The following is a 14,645-nucleotide window of genomic DNA, read 5'->3' on the forward strand; positions in this document are numbered from 1 at the left end:
CTAGAAGGGAGTTACAGGAAGTTTCCTGCCATCAGAAGTTAACTGCTTCCTCACAGCACAAATCTGGCAAAAAACTATGTCAGTAAGAGAACCGAGCTAACAATACCTTATTAGAAAAAAAAAAAGTTCTATGAACCACGAATTCCTAACACATTAAAAAGATTTTTTTGTTTAAGGATAATATAAAACTTTGCTGCTTCATTGCTTACCTGAGCATTCTGGAACTGGGACCATTCAAAAACTTATTTTCAAACTTTGACATGACTGCACCTTGTCAAAGGTAACTTGTGAAACAGTCCATGGCCTCTCAACGAGCCTTCTATCCTGCCCTCATGAGGACCAGGGGTAGTGGGGGTTCTACCAATAATGATCATGTAATAGTGGTGTTAATTCATATTTATAGTGCAAAGGATTTTCACGTGTATCATTTCATTTAACTTCGACAACACTGAAGCAATTTTAGTTCATTTCATGGCTGAAATCAGACAAATGGACTAAACTCGTTGCAGCTGAGTCAATGCCAACTCATAGGGACCCTCTAGGACAGAGCAGAACTGCCATATAGGGTTTCCAGGCTGTAATCTTTATGGAAACCGACGGCCACATCTTTCTCCCATGGAGTCACTGGTGGGTTCAAACCGCCGACCTTTTGGTTAGCAGCCAATTGCTTAACCACTACGCCACAAGGGCTCCTTATAAGTGGACAACCCAAGTACAAATAATTACTAAGAAAGTGAAGGACTCAAAGCTACACACACCCAGCTAAGACGTTAGGGACAAAAATTCCCAAGTTCTTGCTTAAAGAGGAAGGAACAACAATTTTGTCTCAACCTATCAAAACTGCAACATACAGTAATGGATCTGGAAGTCAAGAAATCTGGACCTTATTCTAGTCAATGTGGGGATGACTGTAAGCTTGTTTTTCCATTCTGTGAAAGTGGGGCTACTATTACCTGATCTGTCCTAATTCTGAATGGATCCTTCAGATGACAGATATGAGAAACAGTAACCAAAAAAATAACTCCCCAATAAAAGAAGAAAAAAAGAAAAGCACTAAATGATTCTGAAAAGTTTTTGAAATATCTCAAAAACAGAAACCTATATACTATTAGTTTTCTTAGGTGTGATAACGGTATTGTATTGTCATATAGATTATCCTTCTGTTTTAGGTAAGTTTCTTATTAAGCAATATTTTGTTTTCCATCCAATCTTGACAGCTCTTTCTTTTAATACAATATAGATGAGTTTAATCCACTGGGATTTGTTGTGATTAAACAGCTTATTCCTTCCACCTTACTTTGGTCTTTCTGTTTCCTATTTTCCTGCCTTCAGAGTTTGAATGATAAGGCTTAAACTTACGGTGGTTTAGGAGCAAGAAAATGTGTTTCTTGTTTGAATGTGTATTTACCCTTAATTTTTAACACGAATATAATACAGTTTAAACATTCTAATAGTGTTTATTTTGCTCCTGCACAAGAACATGGTAACATTTTAACTACCCACTTAATAGTCCTTCCTTCCCACTGTATCTTGTTATTGTTGGTTGTTGTTCTGTCTGTTTTAAAAGAATACAAGTTACTTTTCAACAATTAATGTAATTAAATTCACCAACACATTTTCATTAATTCTCATTCCCATCACTGTTTCTTCTATCTCCACACCATTCCTCTGGACTTAGATTTCCTCCGGCTAAATGATTATTTTAATAAGAGTCTATAGTCAGCCCTGGTGGCATAGTGGTTAAGAGTTCGGCTGCTAACCAAAAGGTCAGCAGTTTGAATCCACCAGCGGCTCCTTGGAAACCCTATTGGGCAGTTCTACTCTGTCCTACAGGGTCTCTATGAGTTGGAATTGACTTGACAGCAACGAGTTTTACGGTTGCTAAACTCTTAGTACTTCTTGAACCAACCCCTTCCTACTCTCCAGCCTTATTTCTCATAAGACCGCTTCCATGCACCTGGAGACCCTAAAAGGAACACATCATTCCATGACCTTGCCCACAGCTGCAATCTCATCTTTTCCTGTCCACACAAGGTTCAAATCTCTTCTATGAAGTTTTTTTTTTTCTTTTTCCCTGAAGCCCTTCCCTTTTCCCCAGAAAGAAATAACCACTTCCTCTTCCACAGATATTTACCATTAATTGTATGCATGGGGTCGCCTGGGGTCGCCGTGAGTCAGAATCGGCTCGATGGCAACCGGTAGTAGTAAGTTGTTGTTGTGCAGTGGTATACTGGTAGGAAAAACATCTCATTGCACTCCTTTGTTCTATGGGTTTATCCTTCTCTACAATACATAAGCAGAGCTGGCAATCTTTTTTCTCATCACACACACAGAGAAAATAGTATGTGTAGAACCCACAAGAATACACAGGTAAGACTGATCTCACCTGGCTAGGACACTTCTGGGGTCTCTGGTCAACCCAGATACCACCTGGCTGCTTAGAAGTCAAGAGGACTGGTTCCTTAGCACACCTGTCATGCATTCAGGGCACACTAAATGGGAAGCTCTACAAGACCAGAGCTTGTCATAGTCATCTTTGTATTCCCAGAATCCTGCATACTCCGATACAATGTAGGTCACCATTAACACTTCCTGAAAGTACTTACTGAAGAAAAAAGCACTCTTTACGAGCCAAAAAAAGCTACTATTAGCTTTAAAAAAAAAAAAAAAAAAAAAAAAAAAAAACCTCCTCCCTCACCCTCCATGAAAAACATTCAATCACTATCAGGCAGAAAGCTTACTAGATCATTAAAATAAAAAGCATTATAAGATAAAATCAAAGGCAACAGTAACTTAACTCCACCAAAAAATAACTATGATTCAAATCACTACTCATAGCAGGCAATGGATGGTAGCTACACCTAGGAAGCCCTCCAAGAAAAACATGTCAGTTACCACTGAAATCAACATCCACTTCTCCTTTGAAGTCAGAAATACACTTTGGTATGCAGCTTTAGACAAATGGATTACTAGACAGATTCTAAGCAAATTTATACATCACTTCCTTAGACACTACACAAGTTTTAGAAAACGCTAATAATCTTTCACAAAAAAGCATAAGCCAATGAACACATAGGATTACGGAAAGCTATGGCTCCTCACACAAGCATGTTCTGTATTACACTTTACACAATATTCTGTATTTGGCATTAAATAAAACATAATTCTTCTTGATTGAGTACTCTTATGAAAGTAGTCAAAGATTTAATCATTTTTCTTCCAAAACAAATTATTTACATAAACCCTCTCACCTCCTTCTAATACAAATGCTGTTCTTAAGATTTAAACGGTTTAAAGGATGAATTTTTGTTTTTTGAAGTTTGAGGTGTTGCCATATTTATTCACTAATGGAATGGCTGCTGAACCACTGTTGGTAGTTTTTTAGTAGTTGCAAACATGGGGTGCCAACTGCAAGCGGTCCATATCAATACCATGTTCCATGGAGTACGTTACAAACGCACTACACAATAGTACCATAGCCCAGGAAGTACATCACACTTCCTGGTTACACTTGAGCCATAATACATCTTACTCAACTTTCCAGTAAGCACTTTATAAAGGACCTTATCAGGGAGGTGACTAACGAAAGCAGGCCATATCGGTTCCACGTTTCATGAAGCACATCATACACAGGTACATACTGACGCCAGAACGTACTAAAGTGGCTCAAATGCCTACCAATAAACCCTAGTGGTGGAAAATGTAACTGGGGTATAGATCTCCTAGCGCCCATGAAAGGGTTTAAATGGTCAAATTCTTATATTACAGGTAATTTCAACAATACTGGGAATGTGATTAAGATTTTTCAATTCAGCAACCCATAACTTTTCATAGTATCTAGCATTTACATTTTCCTCCCAACAACTTAAAGTACTTTCCAGGTATTTGGTTAATCCTCTTCTAGCCCATGAGATAGGGAAAGGACAGGTTTTACACAAGAGAGCTACTCGGAATCAGGTTGGGTGACTGCATTGGAGGCCAACAAGAAATGGTGATCCAGTAAAGGATAGGGACACAAGGCAGTTAAGTGTAATAATACGGCCCCAGTGTTTATTAAGAATAGTTAACAGGTTTCAAAATATACAACAGGCAAAATCTGAAAGGGAGTAAGGCTTGAAGCTGATTTTAACACACACCTTGTTCTCACAATGACAAAAAATGGTGCTTTTTTTTTTTAAGTTCAAAATAAGGTAGGATTTTTCTTCTGAAAGTTTTCTCAACTTATTTAAACTTCCAAAATATGTTTGAGAATGTCACAAATTAGACCAGTCATTTTTGTTCCCAGACAAAAGGAATAAAACCTCTTTATAAAAACGATTCAAAACAGGAAGAGAGGACAACCTACATTCTCAGTAACATTTTAGGAGTCCCTGGATGGCACAAACAGTTAAGCACTCAACTACCAGTGGAAAGGTTGGCAGCCAGAACCCACCCAGAGGTGCCTTGGCAGGCAGTCCTGACAATCTGTTTCTGAAAGGTCACAGCCTTGAAAGTTCTGTGGGGCAGCTCTACTCTGCACACGTGGGGTCAACCATGAGTTGGAATCAACTGGACAGCAATTAACAATATTAAAATTTAATCCAATTAATTTCAAAATAAAAGTATACTTTCTCTGAGACATATTATTAAACAAATGTTTAAGATGAAAATGAACTGAAAATTTTTAATTTCATAAAAAATTTCAATTTCAGATGGTATTTCTTTTTTTTTTTTGTACTTCAGGTGAAGGCTTACAGAACAAATAGTTTCTCATGAAACAGTAGTACACATATTGTTTTATGACACTGGTTAACAACACCACAACATGTCAACCCTCTAACTTCTCAACTTTTTTGTTTTGGTGAAAATACACATAGCCAAAGATACACCATTACAAAAATTTCTACATGCACAGTTCAGTGACATTGACTACGCTCTTCCAATTGTGCTGTTATTCTCACTTAAGATGAAGGCTTACAGAACAAAGTAGTTTCTCATTTAACATTTACTACAAATGTTGCCCTATGACAATGGTTAACATCAGATGGTACTTCTTGAGCCAAGAGATTAATCAGTATGGTTAATAATTACTTCACATCACACCCAGGAGAGTAAATCACTCTAGAAGCATAATAACAGCCAACACTTACAGAATGATACCACGAGCAAGATACAGGGAAACCCGTGAGAGTTGGAACTCAATGGGACTGCTTTGTGTTTCCAGGTCTCGCAAGTTTTCCACCTTTGACAGGGTGCAGTCTTAGCACTTTTCTGTCACTGAAAGTGGAAAATACTGTGTTTTCCTTCTCTGACAGGTTTCTACCTTACAGTTTCCAGCTTTGGAAGGTTCTACTGTATTATTACAATGCTCCATTTTACAGATGAAGAAACATGGCACAGAAGAATAACTTGTCCAAGGTTATACTTACAGTTAGAGAAATAAGATAAGTGTGGAATCTCAAAAAAGGAATAAATTCTAATCTTTTTTTTTTTTTTTTTAATGGCACTGGCATAGAAAAAGATGTCAAAAATTAGGAAATAACTATGTGGATTAGCCTGTTAATGAGTAAAAGGGTGATATCACTAAGCTCTGGTAAATGCTTTTAAAGGATGAAAAATGTATTTACTTTGGAGTGCAATTTTCCATAAATTCTATCACATTAAAAATAATAATAATCTGGGGGCCAAGATGGCGGAGTAGTCAAACGTTTCCGGTGGACCCTCTTACAACAAAGACCTGAAAAAAAAGTGATTCGATTATATGTGGCAATCTGGGAGCCCTGAACATCAAAGGCAGAGTTGAGGACGGAGTGGCAGGGGGATGGAGAGAGAGTTCAGAAGCAGCAAGGAGTTGCCAGACCTGACCTGGCGAGAGCCTGAGCCGTTCAGGCCTGAGCAGCTCGGGGGTGAGTGATGAGGCAGGCAAGCGGCGATGCTCAGGAGACGCATTTTCCACACCGGGAGAGACCCAGCGCCAGATAGTCTGCACGGCCAACCAGAACCAGTGAGAAGCAGCCCTCCATCCGGCAAAAGATAAGTACTTGCATCTGGCCTACCACGCGGATCAAAAACACCCCCCTTAGGGAAAAACCTCTCTCCCATTTACCTTCCCCCTCCCTGCTCTGCACTGGGTCCCAGACCGGCTTTAGCAATTGCCGAGTCCCCTCGGCCAGAAGTAGGATCTGTCACACACCCTGAGCCATTCTCCTGGCCTTGGAGAGTGAACAAATTAACAAACGGGAAAAAATAAACTGCTGGCTCCCCTAAGCCAGGAACCCAGGGTAGGCACAGGCATAAGGGATCCACGGACTTTGAGTGCTTTTCCCCCTGCAGAGACTTGTATGGGCCCATTTCAACAGTGTAGACCATCATTACCAGAGTACAACAGGGTATACGCCTGAAGTCTAACTTCAACTGTTTCAGCTGTGAAGTGACAGGTTCTTGACATTTGACACTGCTCTGCCCATTAAGTAGGGTCTTCACCTACTCACATCAGGTGCCAGAAGGCTGGTGGCTCCACTCACACCACCTGCGATAGGGGCCCAAGAATAAGAGGTGCCCCCCAGTCCTTACAGCCAACAGCACTGGGTACTCATAGCCCAGCTGCAAAACCCACCCACCTATGAGCTCTAGGGAAGACGGACACACCTTCCTCCTGGAAACTTGGGGGAGGCCATCAGCCCCCGCCTTGCTCAGAGAGTGTGTCCCCCTGTTGCAGCCAGATGCCTGTGCCTACACCAATCACCCATGCCTGTCTAGGACTGTAGGTGAGAGCCTACACCACACACTTAGTGGCTATCTACCTGGGCACCTGAGCTGAATCCATACAGTAGGAGAGGGCGGACTCCTGGGCTCACATACCTAGTAACAGATGTAACCACCTGGTGACAGAACATTAGAGCTTCAAAGGTGCCAATAATCAAAGTAGCTCCTATGAGCAGCCTATTTGGGCACACTGAAACAAAACAAGAAGCTAGGACACAGTAAGCAAACATAAAATAAATAAATATAAAAATAATAATAATCTGAAACACTAAACATATTCATACATAATATGTCTAATTCCTAGCTTCATTTATTATCTAAAACATGATTAGGGCTCCAAAAATGATGATAATAATGATGATAATCATTTATAAACTCTCAAAGGATCATAGCTGAATTCTAGATCTAGAAAGAAAAAACTATAAGGAATATTTATTAAAGATTGCCTAGTTCGATTCCTTTATTTTAAAGATGAGAAAAATCAACTCTCAGAAAGTTTTAAGAGATTTTCTCAAATACACAGACCTAAATGTCAAAATGTGAACCAGAATTTACCTTCTGGTCCAACTGTTCTTTTTAATATACCATGCTATACGACACATAATAAAATACTATATTAAGTTTCTGGAATAGGCCTACTGAGAGAAACAAAACAAAATTAGATTGAAACCTGAAAAACTAAGATTCCTGGAAAGGAATTATACAAAGTACACAAATGCTTAAATAATCTTTCCTGAGACAATAAAATTTACAGGAGAGCTAGAATAAAGAAAGCTTTAAAGGCAGGAAAAAAGGAACTTGGTAAGTGACAAAACAAAGGTGAACTTAATCTTTGGGGACTAGGTCAAAAGCCTAGAATCAAATAAGACAACAAGGCATGTTGTGATAAAGTCTAGCTGAAACTGGCTAACATGGAGGCTAGGTAGCATAGAAAATTAACTTACTTTGAGATCTATCATAAAAAGATTAGTCAAAGGTGGAGGGAAAAAGCCACCAGAAGGTTAAGCAAAGCCATACGATGTAAAACAAGACCACAGTATTTATACAGACTCCACATAACTGAATATAGTATTTGAAAGTACTGCATTTTAAGTATATTACATGTTTCAGATTCCAATGGTCTTACCTTAAATTGTAATAACTAGTAAGTGTCTAGGAGTCCCTGGGTGGTGCGAACTGTTAATGTGCTCAGCTACTAACTGAAAAATTGGAGGTCTGAGTTCACCTTCAGGTGCCTCATAAAAAAAGCCTGGCAATCTACTCCCAAAAAATCTGACACTGAAAACCTACTCTGACACCCATGGGGTCATCATGAGTCAGAAACGACTCAACTGCAACTGGTACTGGTATAGTAAGTGTCTAAAACTAGAATAAACCCATCATCTCTTATAAAATTCCAGTTCTACCAAAAAACTATAGAACTTTACCCTTTAATAATCACTGAATGACCTGTCAACAACCCAGTACCCTATCACTGTGCCTTCATAACTTAATCTTTCCATGTTTTAAAACTTTAAACTCTTAATGCTTATCCTGAAATTGAGCATACTTTAAAACCAGCATGACAAAACAGGATGTGAAATTGTATCTAGGATATAAACACAATTAAGTTTTTTTAAAAAGTCAAAAAAAATACTCTGGGAAGTAAAATAAGTGATTTTCTTTCTGCTTCCTTAGAGTTTCTATGGTTACACTGGTTCAGTAGTAGAATTCTCGCCTTCCATGTGGTTCCATTCCCAGCCAATGCACCTCACGCACAGTCACCACCCGACAGTGGAGTCTTGCGTGTTGCTATGATGCAGAACAGGTTTCAGTAGTTTCCCCGACTAAGACAACTAGGAAGAAAAACCTGATTACTTCCACAAATCAGCCAATGAATCACAATGGTTTGATCTGCAACCCACCATGGGGACAGCATTGTTTCCTTCCATTGTGCTTGGGGTCACCATGTGTCGGGGGCCAACTCGACAGCAGCTAATAACAGAGTTTCTATGGTTTCCAAATTTTCTATAATGAGAATGCATCACATATAATTTTTAATATCCAAAAACGTGTTTTAGCCAAATTCAAAAGATCAGCAGGCTTAAATAAAATATTGATAATACTTACTTATAAAACTTATTCTAAATGTGCAAACATTCCTTATCAATATCTAATCAACAATTTATATGATACAAGACTCCTTATATTTGAGGCTTTCTTCCCTCAGTAAAAATTAGATTAGTAAAACATTGGCAACTTGAATTTAAATGTTTTGATCATAGAAACAAGGAGCCCTCATGGTGCACTGGTTAAGTACTCAGTTGCTAACTGAAAGGTTGGTCGTTTGAACCCACCAGCCACTCCGTGGGATAAAGATGTGGCAGCCTGCTTCCATAAAGACGACAACCTTGGAACCCTATGGGGCAGTTCTACTCTGTCCTACAGGGTCTCTATGAGTCAGAATCGACTAGAAAGCAACGGGTTCTTGGTTTATCATAGAAATGTTATTTTAATAATGAAATATTAAAAAAATTAATAAAACCCTGTATTAATAAAATAACTAAACGCACCCTATTTCCTGAGAAGGAACAAGAAATTTTATTATTTAGTACGATATTCTGACTACATGAGGAGGTGACTATCAACCCTCCTATCAACAAGGCATGGGCTTTGAGGCTTTTTTCTCCTTTTCTTCTTTTCTGGAGCGATGATAAATTGCATTGGCCACAGACAAATTTACTTGGAACTGCTAAGACTCAGGGCAACAAGAAAAGGCAAATAGCCAGTTTTACCTGTGACTTTCCTTCAGTAAGTAGTTTAAGGTCTACAATGTGCAGAGCACTGTGCTAGGTGCAGGCTTTTCAAAAAGTACAGGCAGTCCCTGGATTACGAACAAGTTCTGTTCCTAAATCTGTCTTTATGTTTAACTTGTACGTAAATTGGAACAGTTGGAACAGTTAAGTACGGTTCATATCTAACGTCAATTAGTCAAACGTTTGTCGTAGTATATAGTATACAGTGTACTTTCCTATGCATAAAAAAATTAAAGAAACACTTCCAGATACACTAAACATCTTTAACATAATACGGTAATAATAATAATGTTTTGATGCACGTCACAAAAGAGTGCCATTTGTTATTATGAACCATTGTATGTACCTTGAAATTTTAATACAATAGGCTTTACGGGGATTAGTTCCTAACTACAGGTTGTACGTTAAGTCGGCTGTTCATAACCCAGAGACTACCTTTAACACCTATCAGAGTCGAAGGATTTAATGCGTGGCCTTGGTCTCATGAATACCATGTTCTGACCGATCTAGCTTACTCCCTTGTGACTGGGGATGGGCAAGCAGTGCCAGTGCTGCCCCTGATCTAATTCTACCCCTACCCACCTGCAAGACCTTTTTCCCCTTTATCCAATCCCCTCCCAACTATATTCCTTCAACCGAAATAGGAAGAGCCGCAGTATCACAACCAGAGGCTCCACGGACAGCCATGATAGACCACCCATATTATCACTTTCTAGTCAGAGGCCACCAAAAGTTGCTCTACAACCTCCATCTCAATTTTCAAAACATAGGCCCTCTGTCTGGATTCTACCACTTTTCCCAATGTTCACAATTATTAAATACAATATTTACTACTAGGCAGCTACTCTGTGCCAGACCCTGAAGTCTGAACCTACTTCAGAGGCAAAACACCATGTGATACTCAAAATGTATTATTTCCTGGAAAAATGAAAACAAGAGGCAGTTCAGGAGTTACTTTCACAAATGTATTCACTGCAATCTAAACATAGTCACTCATTTTGGTCAGACTATAATACTAACTTAAGAAAAATAAATTTTACTAACTTTCACATGTAAGCAGAACCATAATGACCTAGAATAAGACATACCTGAAGAGATTTAACACACTTACTTAACCTAATTAAGGTATTACATATTTGCCCAGGTACCTTATTTTGACAACTGAAAAAATTATGTAAACATTATTTATAGGAGTTCCTGGGTAGAACAAACATTTAATGTACTTGACTGCTAACCAAGAGGATGATGGTTCAAACCCAGCCAGAGACACCTCAGAAGAAAGGTCTGGTGACCTACTTCCAAAAAATCAGCCATTGACAACCCTATGGAGCACAGTTCTACTCTGACACACATGGGGTCGCCATGAGATGGAATCGGCTCCACAGCAACTGGTCGGGTTTTTTGGTTTTTTAGAGAATAAAATTTCAATTTATCCTAAATATTTCTCGGTGGCTGATTCTCCAAGAAGTATCACTCTCTTTAGGTATCTCCACCACTCCACATACACACCCAATCTCATCAATGCTTAACCAAACTCAGCGTCCTGAAAGAGCAGGAGAAAGGAAGTACTCTGGGAAACTTTTTTAACTGCACGCAGAGGTCCCTGCTCCTGATCAAACTGCCCTAGGTGCTAGGGATAGAGAAATGAATGACAGTCCTTTCCTTTTAAAGTTTGCACAATTTAATAAGGAGATAAGAGAAAAATTTACAACACAGTAAGTATGATATGCTATTGAGATTACAAAACGTTGCGAAATTATATAAGAAGAATGGAGGATGGGGATGGTAGGGGTAGGGTTATTCAAGTTAGGTTATTCCTGCTTAGGAGACAAGGAGGAACTAGCCAGACAGGGAAAGAATTCCAAGCCGAGCAAAACTGGACCTACAAAGCGGAAGATGGGTTGCAGTTTTCTTTACAAAGGATTGCAGGTTACTTCAAGACACTTAGCATTATTTTACGAGTGCACCATAATTTATCCAAATATGAATATAACCAAACCCACTGCTGTAGAGTCGAAAATATGAATACAGATACACCTAGTTTTTAACACTACTTTTGGAAGTACATTTGGCCAGGCACTGCCACTTCTGTATTTGCCAATACACACACACCGCACATGCAACAAATGCACCTGGGTGGGAACCACAGAAAGAGCTTTGGGGTCAATTATCAGACTGATATTGAGATCAGCAACCCATTTACTCCCTGTATGACCTTGGCAAATCTCTGTATCCTCCTTTCCTAATCTGATTACAGCACATACTTATTAGAAAGTTTATTTAAATGTTGTTTGTCTCCCTCAACTAGAATATAAAACACCATGAAAGCAAGGACTTTACCTTGATCACTGCTGTATGCTGTATCCTCAACACTCAGCAAAGCCTCTTGCACTCAAGCCACTGCCATCGAGTCAATTCCAACTCATAGCAACCCCGCAGGACAGAGCAGAACCACCCGGGGGTTTCCAAGACTGTAATCTTTATGGAAGCAGACTGCCACATCTTTCTCCTGCGGAGCAGCCGGTGGGTTCAAACCTCAAACCTTTCAGTTAGCAGTCTAGCACTTAACCACCACATCACCAAGGCTCCTTTTCTTGCACTTAACCAAAACCCATTTCCAACTCATAGGTGCTAAATATATACTTGAGCGAGTGAATGAAAGAATGGTTAGTAAAGAGTAACACATCACTCAAGTTCCTGAAACTGTAAACTTTGACAATGAACTACAACCTAACCATTTGTGAAGCTCAGCAATTTGGCAAAGTTATCACTTTAAAACACTTCATTATCACAGTCCGTTTGTAACAGATTAAGATAATAATTGGCGTATCTAAAAATAATTGGTCCAAACAATCCTCTAGAATCGTTTTCATATAATCCCTTTAATACCAATGCTTTTCTAAAATGTAAATTGTGAGAAAGAACAAGCATCCATTTGGGGAAATGGATTCTTTGAGGATTTATTCTTCCATAAGATTTCTCTAATACCGTCATACATCGCTTAACATCCACAATACATTCTGTGAAATAGGACGTTTTGTGATTTGGACGTTGTGCAAACATGCCTAAATCGCAAGTAATGGCATTCACTGATTTTCCAACTTGATGTTGTTTAATAACCTTTTGTTTTACTTCCAAACTGATACTCCTCCTTTGCCTCTTGCTGCTGCTATCACTACCACTGGTTTTGCTGCATATGGAAGCCATGATGTACTTTATGGTAACATTTTCGAAAGCAAATTAGAGAGAACGCTACAACACTCAAGAGACGCGATACAGGAGACCGGATGCTGCTGTCTACCGGTTGAAGCATACACTATTACACTGTAAATTTTTTATTTTTAAGTATGGAAAGTTCACATTAAAATACCGATAGAAAGTATAGTACAGTACATACATAAGCCAATAACATAGGTGTTTATTGTCACTATCAAGGCATATGTAACATAGGTTATATATGTACTGTACCACTATACGCCTGGCAGCGCGATTGCCTTGTATACAAGACAGGAGATATACGTGTTGCGTGCAGGAAGCTGTTGTGTTCGCTATGTCCGGTTACATCTGCTACGTCCCATTCTCCAATCGGGATTTCCGAACTCTATTACAACCTTATGTGACCACGATGTACATGAGGTCAGATGTTGCCCAAACAGACATTATGCAGCGCATGACTATACTGTAGATTTGAAGCCCACCTGATTTCAGCCCTTTTTTTATACTGTTCCTCGCCATGCGGTATAGACTGTACTTTTAAAGCGCCTTTCCAATCTCATTCTCCACTCCTTAAAGAAAGACATATAAAATTAACTACTTCAGATCCAAAGGTGGCCTGGGGATCTCCAAGTACAACCAGATTCACACAAAGAGCTAGTGAGACATGTAACAGAAGGAAAGATTTCTTTAGTCTTTAATAACATAACCACTAGGCCCACGTTACAATGAATAACTTTCTGGGGGGATAATTCATAATTATGATCCCTAGACATCAGCTCATCAGGAGCTAATCAAGCAAACTGTCCCATTTTGCACAACACCGTAGTCCTTTTGGCCAAGTCACAGAAACACTTTAAGTTTTAAACACACCCATATTTTGCTTCATTCTGGACTTTCAACGGGCATTAACACCCTTCCCTTTCAATGCACCTAAAAGCCGTGATAAAACAAACGCAGTAACCCTTGCAGCCCGTCTCTGGGCAGAAGGACTAAGTCACACACAGATGTGTTTGGTGTATTGAAGTAAACAAATGACAAGAAAGGAAATGCTGCTCTTCAAGATTCATGTGGATTCCCAGAGACAAGACTGCCACCTGGACACATGGCTGGGAATGGGAAACCTCATTCCTCAGAAAGAGTAGAAAATGGAAAAAATGTCAATGGCACTTAGTTAAAGTTGCCACCTTCCTACACACCCCCTTCCCCCGAGCGGAGGCTCGGAGGACGCCCCCTCCCGAGCCGCGCAGAGGAAATCTGCACTTGACTTCCGTCCTCTCCACAGGCAGGAATAAGACCCTTCCTTCCTGCCTCCCGGGGACCCCCCCACCCCCACCCCCGAACAGGGACACCTCCCCGCGTAGCGCCCAGCCAGGCTAAAATGGAGCCCGCGCGCTCGGCGTCCCTCGCACCGACCCCGGCCCCGCCGAGCAGCGACTCCGGGCGGCCAGCGCGCGCCCACCTGCCCTCGCCTTCCGCCTCAGCCCCAGGGGAAGCAGCCCGGAGCCCGCCCACTCACCACGTCCAGCGCTAATCGCCTCGCAGCCACTGCCCTAATCGGCCGCCCGCAGCCGCGCTCGCCGGCGCCACTTCCCCTCCCCCGCGGCCGGGCCCCCACCCCCTCCTCGCCCCGGCCAACCAACCGCCCGCCCGCCCGGCCGCGAGGAGCGCGCTAGGCCCCACGGCCGCCGCCGCGCGCTCCCCGCACCTACCATGGTACAGATGGAGGCGAATTTGGAGACTGTCATTAGGATTTCCATCCGCCCAGCGCCATCTTCCACCCAATCACAGCGGCGGCGGGCGGGGGAGGGAGCCGGGCGCCCGCTCTCGCCACAGCCCCGGGCGGACCCCGAGCCGCACGGACGGACGGACAGAGCCTGCGCTGCCGCTGCC

The 14,645-nt window shown here is 40.9% G+C and overlaps 1 protein-coding gene across 2 annotated transcripts in view; it reads right to left on the reverse strand.

Annotated features, from left to right (window-relative positions):
• Positions 1 to 14,639, reverse strand: part of USP12 (ubiquitin specific peptidase 12) — a 92,057-nt gene extending 77,418 nt beyond the window's left edge. The window contains exon 1 of one of the 2 annotated variants that reach the window (XM_004386572.2): positions 14,465 to 14,639. In XM_004386572.2, the coding sequence (XP_004386629.1) occupies positions 14,465 to 14,512 (48 nt within the window). In that variant the 5' untranslated portion in view covers positions 14,513 to 14,639. The remainder of the gene's footprint in view (positions 1 to 14,464) is intronic. The other variant, XM_023740931.1, reaches the window with a different exon arrangement.
• Between the last annotated feature and the right edge of the window lie 6 nt (positions 14,640 to 14,645).

The sequence above is a fragment of the Trichechus manatus genome, unplaced genomic scaffold (genome assembly GCF_000243295.1).
Source record: "Trichechus manatus latirostris isolate Lorelei unplaced genomic scaffold, TriManLat1.0 scaffold00168, whole genome shotgun sequence".
In the NCBI taxonomy this organism is placed as follows: domain Eukaryota; kingdom Metazoa; phylum Chordata; class Mammalia; order Sirenia; family Trichechidae; genus Trichechus; species Trichechus manatus.